The sequence below is a fragment of the Xiphophorus couchianus genome, chromosome 23, assembly GCF_001444195.1.
Source record: "Xiphophorus couchianus chromosome 23, X_couchianus-1.0, whole genome shotgun sequence".
In the NCBI taxonomy this organism is placed as follows: Eukaryota; Metazoa; Chordata; class Actinopteri; order Cyprinodontiformes; family Poeciliidae; genus Xiphophorus; species Xiphophorus couchianus.
In genome coordinates, this window is record NC_040250.1 from 8,634,062 (window position 1) to 8,655,252 (window position 21,191).

A 21,191-nucleotide genomic window follows, 5' to 3' on the forward strand; every position below is an offset into this window, starting at 1 on the left:
GTACAGTAGAGCAAAAACACTCTTCAAAGTCTTTCCCCCCCCCAAAAGGTTCACCAGTAAATGTAATTGAGTATCTAGCTACAACTCAACTCTGAATATTATTAAATTCCCTGTTATGTGGATTTTTTCTTTCAAACTATTTTTGATCAAACATGACGAGAATGGCGTTACTTTAGCGCCATCTGGTGGCAGGACCAAACAGCGCACCATGGTTAATATAAAAAACACGCTTGTGCAAAAAGTACTTTTGTACAAAGTACTTCCGGTGGGGTCACGGACTAGCTTTTTACGAGTGAAATTATTTCTGCGTGTTTTAACGTCTGTTTCGCTATCATGTGGAGTTGTTAGTGTTGCGCTTGAATAAGTTTTATAAATTATTGCCTTTAACGGCCGCTTGACCCGACCGCTGCCGCTGAACGACTTTACGACGCGGTTAGACGACGGAGAGGTAAAAAAGAGGAAGCAGTAGCCAACCATTTTTATTCTCCTGCCAGCAATAACAAGAAAGAGACGAGGCTCCGGATCAGAGAAGCGTTGAGTAGTTTCTAATTAAATTTTCCGCTTTAAACTGGATAAACGAACCGGGTGAATCGAAGCTGCCCTTGCGAAGACAGACGAAGGCCATCGGACACTGAGCTCTTCCCTCGACAAAGCCTGGAAGTTTCGGATCAGAAGACTGGCTGTAAAGAATTAGTATTCCCGTTTTTCATGTTTCCAACAGGTTTATCTTCCCCTAATCCCCCACCACCGCCAACCCAGGAGGCTAGACCCGCGGCTACTGATGTCAAAAGCGACAGTGGGAACATCACATCTCCGAAAAAGAGGAAAATAAACGGCTCAGAGAGGGACGACACGAGTGACACCATCTCCTCCTCGCCTCCCAAGACCCTCAATTCCTCCTCCTCCTCTTCCTCCTGCTCTCCCACTCCTCCGCTGCACATTCAGAAGAAGTTGAGGTTCGAGGATTCGGTGGATTTCATTGGACTAGATGTGAAAATGGCTGAGGAGGCTGCCGCCGCCGCCGCTGCTTCTTGCTCCAATAACAAAAGCAAAGCCATGTTCCTGGCGGGTGGCGTGGGGGGACACCACGCGAACGGACTGACGAAAACCGCAGGGTCCGGCACCTTCTCCAGCAGCAAACCCGGTGCTGCCAAGAAACTAGTCATCAAGAACTTCAGAGGTACCTGGGGGAACTGGTGCAGAGAACCATTGCAAACCGGTCACACACACATAACAAGTCCCTGTTTATACTGATCTTTAGTGGTGCACCGATTGCACGATCCCTGATTACCGATCTTTAAAAAGCCGATTCCGTTTTTGGCGAAAGCTTTTTTTTTTTTTTGGCTATGCTGCAGTCTGAAGTGACCCAATTCTGATTTATTTTGTCAAATCTGATTTTTTTTTCCTTCACATTTCCAAATATATGCAACATGTAGGTGACCTCCAGTGTGAAACAGGAACAACCTAAAAGTGTCCCACATGCGCAGTAGAGGTCGCAATAACGTCACACATACAGAACGTGCTCGGTGTTTTTCCAACCGCTGTAAAAAAGAAATAGTGCTCAGTGTTTGCGGAAGTAAACATTGATGCTAATGGCATAGCTATGCGATTAGCTATACGATCGTAAAATAATCGACAATTTTAAAAAGCTTGTCGATTTTTGAAGTTGTCCGGCCAGAGCCAGCACATTAACAACTTCATCCTCATTATTGTCCGCCATTATTGTTGTTTTTCTTCCCGCTTATCAGGATGCAGAATAGTGACGTTTGTTGAGTATCAGTGACTTTCATGTCGAATGAACGTGGCCGTTCAGATTCAGGTCACATTTGAAAAGATCGTCAGATATCCAAGTGATCTGTGTCACATTTGAAGAAAATCGGATTTGTGGTGTTCTTACTGTCATGAAAAGACCAGATACAGGTCACACTAAGGTAGAAAAAAAAAGAAGAAGTCGGATTTGGGTCACTTCAGGCTGCAGTGTGAACACAGGTCTAAATATAGAAAGAAAGTCACTGTGTCTGCAACAGTGGGGTGACTCTTGAGTTTATTGGTGAGCTGGTAAAAGAATCAAGTCCTTTTAATTTGATGATTTTAGCCCATGTGACACAAACTTTGTGGACCCCGGCCGTTAGAGATGAATAATAATAAAGAAACAACTGGAATGGATAAAAATCAGAATCAAGGGAAAATATCAGAAATTGGCACCGGTGGTGTCTAAACGTTTGTACAGAGGGCCAGAATCACCCGGCTTGAAATAATATTTCCCCAAGAGAGGCAACAGCAGAAAGAGGTTAACCTATTACTATAAAGATGACAGAAATCACTTTTCTATGTTATTTTAAATAGATATATTATCAGGCTGGAGTGCTGTAGGGGACCCTAATGAGCAGCTAAACTCTCATATGCTTTGGGCCGGCCCTGCCAGTCAAACGTCTCACAGCAGAGCAAAAGAGGACAATGACTTTGTATAAGCTAGTTGTGCATCAGTTGCAGTTTTCTGGCCGATTGTTGATTACCGATCGGTGCACCCCTAATGTAAAAACTAATTAAAAAAGAGTTTCTTTATTTATTTATGATTTTTAGACCTTTACTGAGTTAGATAGGATCACGGTATAAGATCAGCTTCAAGTGCAAGTATTGGCCGACCACCTGTCTCCCAAAATGAAGGAAATCGGATTTATCGACTGGTTGATTAAACCGTTGAAGCAACAAACTAGGGCCTAACATGTACTCCAATCAAACCTTTCCCAAGCCCAGAGGTTTCCAAAGTGTGGCTGGGGGGCCATTTGTGGCCTTTGGAATAAGTTTGTGTTTGAGAGGTACAAAATTGGCCCTCCATCATATTTTTTGTAATTGTTTTACGATGGCGAGTTTATATATTTTTAAATAGAAAATGTTAAAGACGACACAAAAATTTCTTTACTAGCGTTTATGTTAGAGATGCAGCGATTTGTCAGACGTCATATTTCCTCAATTTTGGGAGATTGGTGATCAGTTAATATTCACACGTAAAGTCGATCTTATCCCCTGATCATATCTGCCTCATCAAAGATCTAAAAATCAACCTCTGTCCTCTTCTGCTCTGCGTTTAGAGAGGTTTGACTGACAGACCGGCCCATCAGGTCGTGTCCCCACATTCACAGTTAACTATAGTCACCCCACTGTCACCAACTCAGCGACATTGTTAAATATTCTTGTGACATTTAGCAACATTTCAGGGAAAAAAAATTGGTATTGACAAAAATCAGAATTGGCAGGTTAATTGGCTTTTTAAAGATTGGTGATCAGCCAGAAAACTGCAGTCGTTGAACCCCTACCTGGAATATATGCCTTAATTAGAGTTGCACCGATCAGACTTTAATCTGCCAATGGAATAAGTACTTTTTCATCAATATTAAGGAATTACTTAATTAAAACAAGTCTCTACATCTTGTTGAAAAGTTAGTTTTGTCTTATTTTAAGTGTAATAGTATATTTTAGGTAGAAATTGGACCAAAAATACTTTCTAAGATTTTGTGGTTTTACAGTGAGCAAAGTTTGCTTTGGAGTAAAAGTCGCCGGTCCTTACAAGACACTGTGTTTTTTTAAAGTGGTTATTTAAAGACAAATACTTTTCATTGCACCCATTTTCTTCTATTTTAAGAAGGTTTTACTTTCTGTTATTTTGTCCTAATTAAAAATAGAAACTCACTAAAAACATGTACCGGGGGCCAAATTTGTAAAATCTTTTTATTGAAGTCACTCTGTTTAGGACTACATAAAATCAGCATTTTTAGAAAAAGACAAGTTGTTGCTTCGTATAAACTTAGCTCCACTATCTTGTCTACATTCAGTGTTGTGTTTTTCTTGCAGAAAAACCCAAGTTACCAGAAAACTACACACAGGAGACCTGGCAGAAGCTGAAAGAAGCTGTGGAGGCCATTCAGAACAGCACTTCCATCAAGTACAATCTAGAGGAGCTCTACCAGGTATCGGTTCTGAACGGGAAGCCGGCTGCTTGTTCGCTCTGCCGGCCGATGAAACTTTCCCTCCTCTGTCTCCCCAGGCTGTTGAAAACCTCTGCTCCCATAAGATATCTGCCAAACTGTACAAACAGCTGAGGACCGTGTGTGAAGATCACATCAAGGCACAGATCGATCAGTTCAGAGAATATCCTTTACATTTTAAACAATAATGACCCATTATTGTTGTTCTTTGTCTTAATAAGTTCCTCTAAAACGGATAAAGGGACATCTGACGTGTTTAAGTACGGATGTAATAGCAAATGCAGGTTTTAGTCAAATTTTTCATGGGATAATTGTGTTGAATTTTTTTATTTACCTAATTTTACAGAAATATCAACAGCTGGAAGAACATTTATTCATCTTTTGTTTGCAAATGATCTATATTTTTCTTATATTTTTGAAAACTAAAAATAGAAATAAAACGGTCTTACCAATTGGTTTTGGTTTAGTTTCTAGTGAAAATATCTTAGGAAACTTAAAATGAGACAAAACTAACTTACAAAGACATTTTCAGAAAGAAATATGAACTTGTTTTAAGTCAATAATATTTATGATTACTAGAGAAGATTATTTCACTTATAACAAGATATTTTCCCCATGTTTTTGTGAACTAATCTTCCAATGAAGCTAGAACTTTGTCATCAATATTAAGGAATTATTAACTTAAAACAAGCCCTTATATCTTGTAAGTTAGTTTTCTCTTATTATAAGTGTACTAAGTTATTTGCACTAGAAACTGGACCAAAATTACTTGATAAGATTTTGTATTTTTGCCGTGTAAATGTTGCAGACACGATAATTTCAAGTCTAAATTTGAATTAAAGTCGTTTGTTGCCCTTACCTGAGTTTTACGGATGCCCTGGACAGCGTCCTTTTCCTGAAGAAAATCGATAAGTGCTGGCAAGATCACTGCAGACAAATGGTGAGTCCTTTCACTTCTGCACATTCGATGTAACTATTAGAGTAAATAACAAAAAATAAATAAATAATGAGTAGAAATGGGTAATAAATATTAATTAAAATGAAGAAATTTATATAACAAAAAAATCCACCATCATTCATCAATAGTTTAAAACTTTTCTGCAAAATGAAAATATGAATTACACAAAGTAGAAAGCAATAGTGTTTTGTCTGTTTGATGATAAATCAGAATAAACTTCTCCAATTTTAGGTCGGTTAGGATTATAAAATTGTATATTCACTCAATTCCAGAATAAGGAAGTAAATCTACAAGATATTTTCTTTTTGCTGCTTCTTTCAAAGTAGGAAGTTGATATTCATTCACTTGGACAATTTTGTAAACCTCAGATTATATCCTGAATTGTTTGGACTGCACAATACTATAAAATCTAGCAATACTATGCAGTGTTGTAGTACTCGAGACCGGTCTCGGTCTCGTCTCGGACTCGACCGCATTTGGTCTCGGTCTTGTCTTGGTCTCGCTAAATATTGCATAAACATGAAAAATGCAAGTTAAAAACAATTACTGCACTATAAGCAGTCATTTGCTCACCCTGATATTACAGTGGTAATGCATTCGCAATTTATTATTTTATTTTAAATTGGTTTCAGCTGTAAATAATACTAAAATTACAGGAAAAAATGCTCTAAATGTTTAACTTTGAGGGATTTGGAGTGATTTACTGTTTAAAAACTGGTCAAATAAAACCTTAAGGTAGCTTGTACAGCTGTTTCTGCTGGCGCTCGGCCAGCCAGTCAAAGCAGAGCCTGTTTTGTGTTTTGGTGTGAAGCTGCCAGGGATGAGACGTGCTGACCCAGTCAAAAAGCTGAGAAGGATCGCTTGTTTACGCCTCTGCATAGCTGAAACCTGAGCTCCCAATTTAACCTCCCTTACAAACACTGCCAGAAAATGACAGCTTGACCTCTGCAGGATTTTACATGTTGGGTCAGAAAAGTGTGAAAGCTCTTCTCACCTGAAGTTTCTTCTTCTGTCTGGCTGGTGAGCTTCTCAGCTCAAACTCCTCAGGGTGAAGGGCGGCTCTGTTTCAAAATAGTTTGCTTATTTAGGATTGTTTGATCACATGTTCTATCTGAGTTGATAGATCTGAAGTGCAACAAGACTAATTGGATGTAAAGTGACTTGCAAAAGAACCCCAGCCTCTTGAACCTGTTTATATTTACTCTGATACCCCCAAATAAAACTGAGTACAGTCAGTTTTCATTAGAATTAACCAAATCAGTAAATGGATTTAATCAATTACCTGAACATTTCAAAGCACACTAATGAATTACCGTCTGAAGACTTATGATCAATCTATAGCAGGGTGTCCAAAGTGCGGCCCGGGGGCATTTTGTGGCTCTTGGACAGATTTTTATGGTCCCCGACTGCAGATCAAGAATGATACAAATTTATTTATTAAACATTTTAAATTTTTAATCGGGGTAAAATTATTACAATGGAAGATGTTAAGTATGATACAAAGTATTTATTTGTTTAAAACCAAGTCTAACCAGAGACTTTTACTGTACAGCCAACTTTGCTGCTCCTAAATCAGCTTTAATTTAATAATATATTTGTATTATTGTTATTTAATATATTATAAAACATTTTAATGTAAGATATTGTGATGTAAAAGTCAATAATAATATTGTTCATAACAAATATTATGATTAATACTAATTATGACTCATAATATTATGGTTAATAATAATGATCATCATTACTAGTAATTTTATTCTTCTTCTTAATAACAATACAGTTTATTTATAGGTGCCTTTCTTGACACTCAAGTATACATAACATCAAATAAAAGTTAAAACAGTAAAATAATAAAATCAATTGAATAGAAAGAGCAGAAGACTTCAGATAAAAAAAACTATTTCAAATGTGTTTTCAGTTTTGATTTGAAATTAATTAAACTTTGCTATATGGAGTGTTTATTGTTTAACTATATTGCTTATAAAAAAATATGTTTTTTTATAACTGAGAATAGATTTGTTCAACAGAGCCTAAAAAAATTTGAAAACTAGATGCTTTTCTTTTAACACCGCAAACATAAAAACAAAATCAGACGGCATTCTGGGAAATGGAGGCAGAGGAAAGACTTGACCTGCTCAACCTCTCATGACCACCTAAACTGGTGGAATCAACTCACTCACTCACTCTTTGGTTACCTAGCAACTCACTCACTCTTTAGTTACCTAGCAACAACTTGCTGAGTCACAGCAGCAGTTAAGGTTGTGCCACATCACTGCTTAAAAATAAGACAGCGGTGTGGAGTGAAAAATGTGTATAAAACAGGAAAGATCACGCTACCAGTTTGGAAGTATTTCAGCTATTTAAAACAAAAATGAAATCAATAACTATCTATCAACTTATATGAAAAGCTTATATTGTGCTAAGTTCTCCAGCCATGTTGTCCAGCTCTATGTTTTAGGAAGAAATTGAAGATTTGGTGCAGCAGACTTTAAAGTTAGTAGTTTTGTTGAGAATTAGTTTTTATTCATAATTTGTTTTGTTTTTGTTCCACAGATCATGATTAGGAGTATATTTCTGTTTTTGGATCGCACCTATGTTTTACAAAATTCTATGCTGCCATCGATCTGGTGAGTGATGTGTGATGTTTCAGCCGCTGCCAGGCGGTTCTGTGGGTGCTGAACCCGGACTGGTGTGCTGTGCAGGGACATGGGCCTGGAGCTGTTCAGGTTCTACATCATCAGCGACCTGAAGGTCCAGAGTAAAACCATCGACGGGATACTGCTGCTTATCGAGAGGGAACGAAACGGAGAAGCCATCGACCGCAGTCTGCTGAGGAGCCTACTGAGCATGCTCTCTGACCTCCAGGTAACCTTTTAAAGGGATCCACGATTTGTTGCAATCTTTTTAAAAGATTGGAAATCAGCGATTTGCCAGAAAACTGCAATCGGTGCATCCCTATTTGTAATGTTTCAAAATCAACTCTAAACAGGTGTGTTTGTGTTTTGAGTCTGGATTTAAAGTAAAGTCAAGTAAGTAGTTCTGTAGCTGTGTGTCTGGTAACGCAGAGCTACAGTTGGATCGGCGGCAGTGTAGCTCTGTTAGCATTTGAAAGAGCTTCTAGCGCTGTTTGATGTTTTTCGCTCACTAGCTGGCGGCAGAAGGGTTTTGGCGCTTTGTGGATAAAAACTGTCAGCACGGCATTTATTTATCCCGTTAAGGTAACGATCACCTGCTAGAGCCTTTGTCAGTTTTGCTCATACAATGACTCAAAGTGTTGTGGAGAAAAATGTTGAGGGAACAAATGTAGGTCCTGCGGAAGTTGTGTTTGGGTCTGTCCCACTTTTTTTAGTTACAGCCAACAGCGATACAGTGTCACATTGTCTAAATTTGCACCAAACGCAATATGAGAAACAACAAGTCGGGAAAAGTTAGTTACTCTGTAGATTCCAGTACAGAACGGATCCAAGCGCCTCATCAACCCAACATGCGTTGCTCGAAAAAATGGCGAACTCCATGGGTAAAAAATTTAACAAAAGATCAAAGTTTTTTTGTAGTAAGTATGGTTTTTGGCGTATCTCAGACAGCTTTTTTCTCAGTTCATAGGAAACTTGCAGCATATTTAGGCCACCATGTTCAACTAATCGTGGATCATTTTAACATCTGATCTCGTTGTTTTGCTTCTGTGGTTTTCATCAGAGCGCTGATGAGAAACGTCGACGTTCTTGTTGACAAATGGCCTTAATGGATCCTCTGTTTCCTCTGTCTGTAACAGATTTATCAAGACTCGTTTGAGCAGCGCTTTTTGGAGGAAACTAATCGACTTTACGCCGCAGAGGGACAGAGGCTGATGCAGGAGCGAGAGGTGATTTATGGGACCTCACCCCCTGGAGGCGCTCACTCTTTCCTGATTGTATTTTTAGAAAAATGCAGAATGTTTCTGGGTTTTCTGCAGATTTTTTCAGATTAGTAAATATGCAGGGAATTTGTACCAGATTGTCCAATGATGCTGCTCATAAAGAGTTTCAATTTCGTACAGTAAATAAACTGCAAACCACAAAATTCTGCCATGTATTTTGGCCTAGTTTCTAGTGCAAATATCTTGGTACATTTGAAATAAAACAAAACGAACTTATAAGTAGAAATTTTTAAGTTTAAGTTTGTTCCAAGTCAGTTATTCCTTAATATTGATGGAAAAAGTAGAAGTTCCAGAATATTTCACTTATGAGAAAAATGTTTTGTTTCTATAAAAATGTGTTCAGTCTGTAAAAAACTGTAGAAAAAAAACAAACATCAATCTTAAAGTGTGTGTTGTCACACTGGTCCTGTTGAAAACAGAGGTGGTTTCCCATCTGTTTACATCCACATTTGGTTCCTGTCAGTTTTACTTTCAGTTTGAAAATGAAGGTGAAGTCTAGCAGGAAATCATTCCTTCTCATTGTTATTTATTTAAATCCAACAAGTCCAGACAACATAGCTTCTTTGATGAATTCTGTATGAATAATAGAATAGAATAAACTTTATTGATCCCCCAGGGGAAATTGCTTATTTGTTGAAAGCTACTCCATCTTAGGTGATAAATACAAAGTTTGTAAAATATATGTATACGTAAGAGTGAATAGTTCAAAATGACTAGATATAAATAAATAAATAATAAGCAATCACATGCAATATATTAATCAATAAATGAGCGCAGAAAAAAATTTAATCAATTAGCACAGACTTGGGCATTATATATATATACTGTATATATATATATATATTTCCAACAATTAAATATAAATCTCTTCATACTCCTAAACTGAACTAATATCTAATACTGTGTATGCATAAACTCCATGGCAACTTAGCGGATGTCATTTGTTATTTTTGTTTAGTTATGTGTTTTTTAACTCAAGCTACTACTTAGATGTAATATTACTTGATCACCATTTTTTCCTTTTAAGTTATATTTGACTTTTGTTTTCAGTCATTCTGGCTTTTAACTTCCTGATAATATAAAGAAAACTGGGTGTTTATGAGGACATAATAATATTTGAATGTTTCAGTAAATTTTAGTGCATCTGGGGTCAGAGCTTCATGTGATTACCAGTTTATTTTAAAAAATTTTCAGGTTCCAGAATATCTCCATCATGTCAACAAACGCCTGGAGGAAGAAGCTGACAGAGTAATCACATATCTGGACCAGAGCACACAGTGAGTGTTGGTTTGCTACATTTAGTTTGCAGCTTGAGGCTAAATAAAATTCAGCTGTTAAACTAAGTTAATTTATTTCTCAGAAAACCGCTCATTGCTACTGTGGAGAAGCAGCTGCTGGGCGAACATCTCACTGCGATTCTGCAGAAAGGTACTGCAGAACCAGTCATGTTATCATAGAAATTAAACATTGTGTTTCCAGTTATTAAATGTCCATCATGATTGTTTTCCACATTATAAGCAGAAACATTGAATTTTTATTGAATTTTATGTAATATACAAGCACAAAGCAGTAAATAATTGAAAAATATACATTGTTTTACGACTGAGAACCTAAAAAGTGCGGGGTGCGTTTGTATTTAACCCGCTTCTGTTGGATACAGATCCAGTTAATAGATGATTAACCTGCATATAATTTAGTAAAAATAATTACATTTTACATTTAAAATAAAATTTAAAAAAGTTTGGTAAATATTTTCTACCCAGAATTCCTCAAGTGACAAAGCTTTTGAGTTTCACCTGGCTTAAATTCTGTAAAAAAAAATAAAAATAAAAAAATAAAAACTAAAGACCCTTCTAATTATGAATCCATTGACCTAATAAAAAAAGCTATAGATCACACATACACTGTGTTGATGTTGAGTTGAGCAGGAGGGCTGAACTTTTCACAAGTTGATGTTAGAAATTTGTATTATTATATCAAAAATAATAAAATATAAGAAGTAAAAATATTGTTTTAGCTACAAATGACCAAGCGTTCACTGACAGAATGTTGTCGCATTTTAGGCAATAAATGTTTGTTCTTTTTTCTTACTCAAAAATATAATTATTTATTTGCATCTTTTATATAAAAAATACTTAAGTGATTAAATCAATTAATTGTCATAATAATCTGTTAGTAAAACAATCATTAGTTGTAGCTCCAAAAGATTATTTTTGTTCTTCTATTTTGCAAAATTTTAAGTCTTTCAATGAGGAAAACTGAAACCCAAAACACTTGCATCAGTAACTGAGGTGAAATGTGGTTTATGTTTGTTTATTCAGAGGAGCATGCCACACTTTACAGATTTATATTTATAAAAAATGTTAAACCTTCTCCTGCACAATTGTGCACTATTTTTCTTTGTTCTGTCTCCTAAAATGAAATGAAAATATAATGACTGTGGTTGTTGTAGAGGGAAAAAGCAGTGAATGTTTGTAGTTTTTGACCAGCTTGAGGGAACGTGAACCTGACGGTGTGTCGTTGAAAACTGGCAGGGCTGACCCACCTGCTGGACGAGAACAGGATTCAGGATCTGTCTCTGCTGTATCAGCTCTTCAGTCGAGTTCGAGGCGGCGTCCAGGTGCTGCTGCAGCAGTGGATAGAATACATCAAGGTACGACCAGATTAAATAAAACCAGGGCTGAAACGATCCACTTCTTCCACTTCCAGTACCGATGTCTGAGGTTTGGTATCGCCTGATACCGATCCGACACAGAAAAACAGAACTGACTTGAAACACAGACATAAATATACCGAATTACAAATTTATTTGATAACTCTGCACCAGTAGAGCACATTTAAACACATCAATAGCTTCAGGAGCAAACATGTAAAAACAACTTTAATTTCTTCAGTCAGTGCAGTTAGAAATAAAACAGCCCAAGTAAAGTAAATAATAAAGAAACTGACAAAAACATCAGGCTGACGGTCAAACATAAACAATAAAACTGCTACAAAACGTCTTTCAAATGGTGCAGAAAATGTGAATTGTAAATATAATTAAAAATAGATAAAGCATGATGTCGCTCATAGCACAAAGCATAGAATTAGACCGAATAGATCGGCTCTTATTGATTGTGTATCGGTGAGAATGTGCTCAGTTTATAATTTTTTTTTTTTTCAATATTGGGACCAATACAGATATTAATATCTGACCGGATAAAACTAGGGCTGAACGATTAATCAGATTAATCACGATTAATCAATTATTTAAGTAAGCCATGTAACCAATTAATTAACTTGATTTTACAGACTCAAAACAAGTAGCTGAAAAAACAATATATTCAGAGAAGTAATTAAGCTAAGACAGAACAAAAATATCTTTTGCATTTAAGATAAAAAACCTTTGTTTACTCAAAACTCCTCAGTTAGCAGTTTTAGCTTCAACTGGGTCAAATTCACTAGAAGAATTACGTTTTTATTATTATTATCTTATTACGTTTTAGTCAATTAAATGTTTATTTTCTTAATTAATAAAAGGAATTTTTTTATTTATTTGTATCTTTTAATATATTTATCACTTGGTATAAAAAAGGCTTAAGAGGTTAAAAAAACCATCTTTATAAAGGGCCAATTTTTTAAATCCGATTAATTAATCATTAGTTGCAGCCTTAGATAAAACACTAGTAAGATACTGAGCGTTAACATTAGTTTCTTATTAAATTGTGTCCTTTGATATTTCCCCCACATGCAGGCGTTTGGAAGCACAATCGTAATCAACCCTGAAAAAGACAAAACGATGGTTCAGGAGCTGCTGGACTTCAAGGACAAGGTGGATCACATCATCGACATTTGTTTCTTGAAGAACGAGAAGTTCGTCAACGCCATGAAGGAGGCTTTCGAAACCTTCATCAACAAGCGGCCAAACAAGCCTGCAGAGCTCATCGGTCGGTAGCTGAGCAGCCCCCCCCCCACCCCCACCCCCCCGTCGTCACAGCGGCGTCGCAGGAGTTCATGTTTTCTGTTTGTTTTCCAGCCAAACACGTCGATTCGAAGCTGAGGGCAGGAAACAAAGAGGCGACCGATGAAGAACTGGAGAAGATGCTGGATAAGATCATGATTATCTTTAGATTTATATATGGTAAATTAATGGTAGACTTTAAGTTCATTTTTTTAGTTCCCATGTGACATCATGCGTCTGATCTTTGTAGCTGACAGCCATCTTGGCAGGCAGTTGCTATGACAACAACCAGTGAGCCACAAGCTTCGAACTGGCGCTCTCCTCGTTTTTATCTAACTTATAAACGATATAAGTACATCACAACTATTACTCGATTAGTTTTTGAGTACTCTACACACCTCTGTGTGATACTAAGATAAATATCAGTGATATTTACAGTAGTGCTTACTCCCAGGCTAGTAAAATTAGCTTAGCTAATGTAGCTTTTAGCTGCTAGGTAAGACGGACATGTAGCCTACGTGTTTGTTACTGCAGACTCACTCTGCTAGCCACCAGAACCTCGTTACTCAGACAAAGACTTTGTACGTCCTTTACAAATAAATTTAAATACTGATTTTGTGCATTTATGGACTTCAGGCTGCAAAGATCCTTCATGTTGTTCTCACTCTTCCTGCAGCCATTTTGTTCACGTATCATTCTCTCACATTGGTTAAGAACGTCCACATAGCTTCTTTTTGTTCTGTCAGCTGTGCACTGAGCTTGCCTACTAAGATGGCGCGGGTCACTTCCGGTTCAGACTTGTGGGAACTTTTATTGGCGATCAGGATCTGTAATGATTTGTTGTCATTTTAGGAAAAGACGTATTTGAGGCTTTTTACAAAAAGGACCTGGCCAAGAGGTTGCTGGTTGGAAAAAGTGCCTCAGTGGATGCTGAAAAATCAATGTTGTCGAAGCTGAAACATGGTCAGTTCATCCATTAAAAAATAACATCTTAACGTTGACTGAATAATAAACGTTGACTTCTAACTGCGTTGTTGTTGTTTCCTCAGAATGTGGAGCGGCGTTCACCAGCAAACTAGAGGGAATGTTCAAAGACATGGAGCTTTCTAAAGACATTATGGTGCAGTTCAAACAGGTAAAGTAGCTCTGCATTAAAACCTTCAATTTGCTTGTATGCAGGTTTATATGTGGCTTTTTAACACCCTTTAATAAATCTAAATCCTTAAATTTATCTCTAAATAAATGAGAAAAGGCTTCAAAGGTTTTACAATGGAAAAAGTGACACATTTTGCACGATACTGCAAAAGCTCTTCTGTAACTATTACAGTACAACTGTTTTTTTTTATTTAACCCCTATTACATACTTTATTAATACATTTATATAAGAAATCAGACGAGGGTAGAGTACCCAAAAATGTTACTACTTTTACATATTTATACTCAAGTAAAAGTAAAAAGTCCTTTAAGAAATTTCTCAAGAGGAAAAGAAAGTATTTGGTAAATGTCTGAATAATTGATCAAATTATGAATCATTTAATATGTAAAAATTACATCATCAAATGGACCAAAATATTTTTTTAAAATTTGTAAAAATTGATCTCAGAACTTGTCTGAGATTAATCTCAAAATCTGAGTTTTTTCTAACAAATTTTATGACTTTTAGAGCTCAGAAAATTTCTTGTTTATTTTTTTTCCAGAAAATCTCTTGAGATCAATCTCAAACCTTATGAATGTTTTACACCAAATGTTCAAAACCAGGCAAATTAAATGTTTTCCAAATCAGTTTTTTGTTTTTTACAAAAAACGGATGAAACTTTAACACAAGCTGCAGGTGTGTGTCTGGTCAAAGTTTGGTTAAAATATGTCTGATTTTTAAGTAAGAGTTTATAATTTAATCACTGAAGTAAAAAGTACAGAGAAGTAAAAATACTCCTAAAAGTATTTTTTTTCCAAAACTGTGTAAATGTAACTAGTTACTTCCCAACTCTTAGTAATGTATTAGAGGAATCTTATTGTGATGTGGTGCAAAATAAAATTAGCAGCTGCTCTATTTCCAGCATTCTTGTTTCTTCGCCTTCTCACCCTCAACCCCAGTTGTGTTTTTTTGGGGTTTTTTGCGCCTCGTGTTGCCTCCGTCAGGCTACAGCTAACTCTCTGTTGCTGTAAACTTGCCCCACTGCAGTGCTTTTGCTCAAGTGCTTTTGAATTGCCCCTTTGTCAGCTGACGCACGACGGCAGAAATGTGAATTTGTGCTACTCAGTAAGTCGTGTTTCTGCTTTCTAGTACATGCAATGCCAAAACATTCCCGGCAACATTGAGCTGACGGTCAACATCCTCACCATGGGTTACTGGCCGACCTACGTCCCCATGGAGGTCCACCTGCCTCCTGAGGTTAGCGCCGAGCAAATAATCACATGATTGGAACATCATGGAGGTTTTTATAGCGCCTAAGCTATAAATACCCTTTGTTACGATCTCTGTTATCTCTGTCCAGATGGTGCGCCTGCAGGAGATCTTCAAGACGTTTTACCTGGGCAAACACAGCGGCAGGAAGCTGCAGTGGCAGTCAACGTTAGGTCACTGCGTCTTAAAAGCAGAATTTAAAGAGGTTATTAACTCTGATTTTTCCTAGAATGTCGTTTTTTTATTTGATCTCTGAGGAACGGTTATATTTGTGACGGAGTATTAATGCTACGCTAAAAAAATTTGGTAAATGAAATCAAGAGAGTAAAGTTGTAATTTGCTTTTATTCTTATTCTCATAATATTACTTACTTTATTCTCTTTATTATACTAATAAAGACACTTTAATTCCTTGCATTTATTCTCAAATTTTATAACTTTATTTTCCGAATATTATGACTTTATTCTCGAATTATTTCATCTTTGTTCACGTAATTTTATAACTTTACTTTTGTAATCTTATGACTTTATTCTCGTAATATTACTTTACTTAATTCTCTTTATTACATACTAATGAATATATTTATTTACATACATGTAAATAAACTCAAAATTTTATAACCTTATTTTTGTTGCATTATAACTTTATTCTCGAAGTATTATTGCTTTATTTTCAATTTTTTTGTTACTTTATTCTTGTAATATCGCTTATTTTACTTTATTCTCTGTATCAGATACTTATAAAAATACTTTATTTACTTACACTTACTTTATTCTCATCATTTTAAGACTTTATTGTTATATTATGGCTTTATTCTTGTATTATTTTAATTTTCTCACAACATTATTACTTTATTCTTGTACTATTATGACTTTCTCATATAAATTTGTTCTTGTATTACTATAACTTTATTTTTGTATAAGTTTATTCTCATAATACTTATGATTTTATGGCTGTATTCTTGTTGTTTTAATTTTTCTATGGCCCTAATCGTATATATTAACTCTGCTGTCTGGATGTTTTCCTGCTAAAGGGCAGGAAGGAGCTGCAGGTGTCTCTTTTCCAAACGCTGGTGCTGCTGATGTTCAACGAAGGAGAGGAGTTCACTCTCGAAGAAATCAAAGTAGCTACAGGAATAGGTTTGTTGTCGTGTTGCCGTTCGGTTCGCTTCATGTTTTTATGTCGGACATCTTGTCTGAACAGCGCCTGGTTTCTGGGTTCACAGAGGACAGCGAGCTGCGTCGGACGTTGCAGTCGCTAGCGTGCGGAAAAGCACGAGTCCTCACCAAAATCCCGAAAAGCAAAGACGTGGAGGACGGAGACAGGTTTTCCTGCAACGATGACTTCAAACACAAACTCTTCAGGATCAAAATAAACCAGATTCAGATGAAAGAGACGGTATAAACGGCTTCCTGATGTAGATTGTATATCTATATTAAGTCAAAGGTTTTCATATGAAAAAATGTGTTTAGGTGGAGGAACAAGCCAGCACCACAGAACGGGTGTTTCAGGATCGTCAGTACCAGATCGATGCGGCCATTGTGCGGATAATGAAGATGAGGAAGACTCTGAGCCATAATCTTTTGATGTCTGAGGTTTACAACCAGCTCAAATTTCCTGTCAAGGTAACTCGTTGTTTGTTTTTCATCTCACATCACTTTTATTTGTTTTTGTTTTTTCTTTTTATCCATATTTTTATTGATGTCTTTGCATATGGAACAAAGGTGTTTATGTACTCCAGGGTGCAGAAGTGTTGGGCATAAACAAACTGTTTACACCATTGACTTTAAGATGCATGTTTTCAGGAACAAAGAACGCATGCAGAACACCTCTAATAGTAAAACACAGAGAAAGAAAATTAATAGTGAAAAAACACACATGTACACATGATATATACACTTACACACATATGTACACATCCGGAAAAAAAAAAAACAATAAAAGGAAAGAAAGAAATCTGGGTGCGCGGGAGGGTCTACGTACATTGAAGCAACAAACTCAATAAATGGTTTTCATTTAGAGTAGAATTTGTTCAGGTTTCCAGTTTTTGTATTTCTAATTTCCTCCACTTTCAACAAGGACATGACCTCATTTATCCATGTCTTTTATTTGTTGTTTGGTTATTGTTAGCATAGAAAATCCAGAATTTTTACTCAAGTAAGACTAGAAATACTTCAAAATAAAATTACTCAAGTAAAAAGTACAGTGTAGTAAAAATACTCCTAAAGTAATTTTTTAAAAAGATGTTACTCAAGTAAATGTAACTAGTTACTGCTGACCTCTGGTTGTTTGCTACCGTCTTGTCTCTTGTTCTCTTCCTTCCCAGCCTGCTGACCTAAAGAAGAGGATAGAGTCTCTTATTGACCGGGACTATATGGAGCGCGACAAGGAAAACTCCAACCAGTACAACTATGTGGCCTAGTTAAAGGAAGAGAGAAGCAGCCGTTCCAGTTTAGAGTAACAGGTGTCCTGAGTGATCGGTCTTTCAATCTTTTGCTCCCGTGGATGTTAAACCATTATCATCTTCAACCCAACGACCGACAAGTGAATGGCTACCGCTCCGCAGGGTTTCCATCAGGGGTCATGTGACCCTGTGGACTGCATGCCCGTTTAAAAAACAAAAGAAAAAAAAAAGAAGAAGAGAATCTCCTCCATATTTTCTCAGTGCCTCTGAGAGAGTTGGGACAAAGAAGACACACGGTTCTGTTTGCTCTTTTTTAATGGAGAGGAAAAATATTTATTTTCTGACCTAGATCCTTTGTCCATAGATTAAAACAATATGCTCTTTGTTATGAAATCTTTTTTTTTTTCCTTTTTATTCATCCATCCTTCCAAGCTAATGCTGACACGCCTATCAGTGCTCTAAATGTACCACATGTTGGAAAGAAAAGAAAAACAATCCAAAATATTAAACTGATGCTTGTTTCTTCACTCGTGGTGAAATGTTGGACTGTTGGGCTTAGCATTCAAAGATGTTTTGGAAGTATGTTGCGTATTGTGGGGTTTGAAGTTACGTTTGGCAGTTTTAGCAGCCAGGCGATAAAGGCAGTGAGCAAACGAGCACCCATTGTTTAAAAGCGGAGTTTGTGCCAAAAAGGAGCATTTATTTCTGTTTAAAAGGTGTGTTTACGCTGCTAAACCAGTTGTGCAAGTATATGCATACAATATTCTTGGTTGCCTTTTTATTTCCTTCAAACATTTTTATACATGCACCACATGTGATATTTTAAGTGACCCGTTTGTCAGTTTACTGCTCGATAGTTTGTTTTTTTGGTTAACCTTTAGGTTTATTAAAAGCACAAAAAAAAAACATCCGTTGTCATGCTACACAGAAAACATCCGTTTCTCCTTTTTGCAAGTTTCTATGTGGGGCTTTGGAGACATTTACACTGCAAAAACAAAATCTTACCAAGTAGTTTTGGTCTAGATTCTGGTGAAAATATTTGAGTACACTTAAATAAGACAAAATTAACTTACAAGAAATATGAGCTTATTTTAAGTCAAAAATACCTTAATACTGATGAAAAAACATTAGTTCAATTGTATGATTATTTCACTTATTACATTTTCCCCATATTTTTAGTGAAATAATCTGTGGAACTAAAACTGGGTTGGTAGGCGGCGGGTTGGGATTGGCTGGCGTTGCTGGAATTACTGATTTAAAATAAACTCCTATATCTTGCCGAGATGTTACTTGTAAGTTAGTTTTCTCTTATTTCAAGTATATTAAGATATTTGCACTAGAAACTGGACCAAAAATGCATGGTAAGATTTTGTGTTTTTGCAGTGTACGGAAAGGTTTAGGGATTACCGTGAAACACAAAGAAAACTGATTTGATTAGACATATTCTCATTTGTATGAGTTTTTTTCAGATTTACTGCTTCACACAATAAATAATTGTTTCTGTCGGATTTTTATAATTGTGATAATCTGTTGGATTTTAGGGTTTTTTTTGTAATGTTTCAGGCTTACTGCTCCTCTGTCAGTAAAAACACTTAAAAACATAAAAAGAAAAACATAATCAAGGACAACGAGCTTTAATTTATGAAGCTAATACAAAACACTAGAAAGAATTTACAAATGATTGCTGTATTTTGGCAAAACTAGAAGAAATTTGTGCCTTCTGGTATCGGTTTCAAAGTAAAAACATAAATTTAAACAGATAATAGAAAGTTTCAGATTAGCAGACGGTTGAAATACTATATTTAAGACTTTAAACATTGACACAATTTGAGTTTTTTAATTTTTCATGGAAATTTTATTAATTTCAATCTTTGCACCTGTGTTCCAGCTGCAAATTAAAATAGCATCAGGCTAATGCTGCAGGCTAAATGCTATTAGCAACACAATTGATGTTTTCCCCCATTTTGTTAGCATTAAGACACAAAATAAAAAGATGCTGTAGTAACGTACAGTATATGTTCCTAATTGAATTACAATGTTACAAAAGTACAAAAAAAAAGTTTTTTTTGTATGGTAGCCATTTTGAGGTTTTGAAAAATCTCCAATACTCAAAAGTCAAAAACCAGACTTTAAAATGAGTCCCAGTTTAGTTTTTAAACTTGCAATTTAGTGATTAATACTTTTGTGTTGCAATTTAAAAAACACCCCAATCCAAAACAGTTTTTTAAGCTAAAACTGTGGTAACATTTTGTGTGCAGTCCTCCTTCTGAAAAAGGCGGGAATCGTCAAGGCAACAGATGACTCAGCAGATATTTTCTTACATTGTTCCATAATCCATTAGCATCCAAAGTAAAAGCCCCAAGGGTCAGTGTTTAACCTGCTTTAGATGTCACCCTGGGCCAAAACAAATTAATTAAATGATTGTTTCAATACCAGGCCCTTTTGAAAACTTTGTGACATGCTAATTTAGCCATTTAAGTCGGCCATGTTGGATCAAAGACACATCTGAAACCTACAGGACAATACATTTTGTGTCATCTTTGATCAGACTTTATTGGTAAATTAACATGAAAAAATAAGAGATATTAAACCTGCAGTAAGTAAGTTTATAATTAAAAACATTTTTTTATATATATTTGTTAAAACTGTATGGTATGAGTCTGATACTCTGTCAAAAATCAAGCTCCTTTGCCTTCTTTCAGTGCTATCAAGAAACAGCCAATCAGAGCAGAGCTTACCGCTGTGATCACAATCGCTCATCCTCCCTCCTTCACTAGCTCTCTACTATGCTGCAGTTAGTATAGCATGTCGTAAATACTCCATACCAGTAGGTGGCTGTAATGCTATTTAATATTTTTTGCCCATAGCCAATAAAAATCAAGGAAAAGAAGCACGTCATATCTTGACAATGCAAAATTTAAAAATAGAATTTAATGGGTGAGTTGTTACACACTCATATACAGTAGTTGGCAGTATGCATGATTGTTGCTTGCGATCTGCTATAATAGAAAAGAAGAAGCATGTCATAAAGGAAATTTTAAAATGTGGCTGCTTAGTTAAACAGTATTGAAGGAAAAGGAAAGATAATTAGTTTTTTGAAAAATACTGGTCTTATTAGGAGAATTTGAGGAATGATAAGTAATAAAATCCGAAAGATGGCAGTAGTGCAACATGACAGTCATGCTAAGTTGTTTCTCAGCCATTAGCAGCCAGTACATGAGATGATTGACAGCGCTAAGACCCTCCTCCTGATTGGTTGTTTCTGGACAGAGCAGTGTAACAGCTCAGGGTTTAGATGGACATCGTTCTTTTCACAGATCATCTGTCTCCTAACAAGAAGGTTCAAGAACCTACCTGTAACTGGAGCTTAAGCTGCCAGAACCAGCGTTACCTGCTAGCAGCTAAGCTAACTGAGGTCTGTTGCTGCAAACATTAACTCCTGTATTAAAATCGTTTATTTATTTGGGGCTTTAAGTTAATAAAAGCCTGGCTGAAGTATGCACGGCGGCATTAAGATATAAATATGTTTTGAAGCTACATGTTTCTGTAGCTTCAAATGGTGACAGTTTTAACAAATATGTAA

General features: G+C 36.1%; 1 protein-coding gene across 1 annotated transcript; it reads left to right on the forward strand.

The window, feature by feature from the left end:
• Positions 1-708: 708 nt before the first annotated feature.
• Positions 709-19,116, forward strand: cul4b (cullin 4B). Its single transcript, XM_028008735.1, has 20 exons — positions 709-1,180; positions 3,853-3,968; positions 4,046-4,149; positions 4,857-4,926; positions 7,498-7,571; positions 7,647-7,809; positions 8,717-8,806; positions 10,055-10,137; positions 10,221-10,288; positions 11,395-11,513; positions 12,594-12,786; positions 12,876-12,980; positions 13,653-13,763; positions 13,850-13,935; positions 15,085-15,192; positions 15,296-15,409; positions 16,238-16,343; positions 16,430-16,602; positions 16,677-16,829; positions 17,531-19,116. Exons 1-20 carry the CDS (start codon positions 709-711, stop codon positions 17,624-17,626), a joined length of 2,604 nt encoding a protein of 867 aa, XP_027864536.1. The 3' UTR covers positions 17,627-19,116.
• Positions 19,117-21,191: the final 2,075 nt, after the last annotated feature.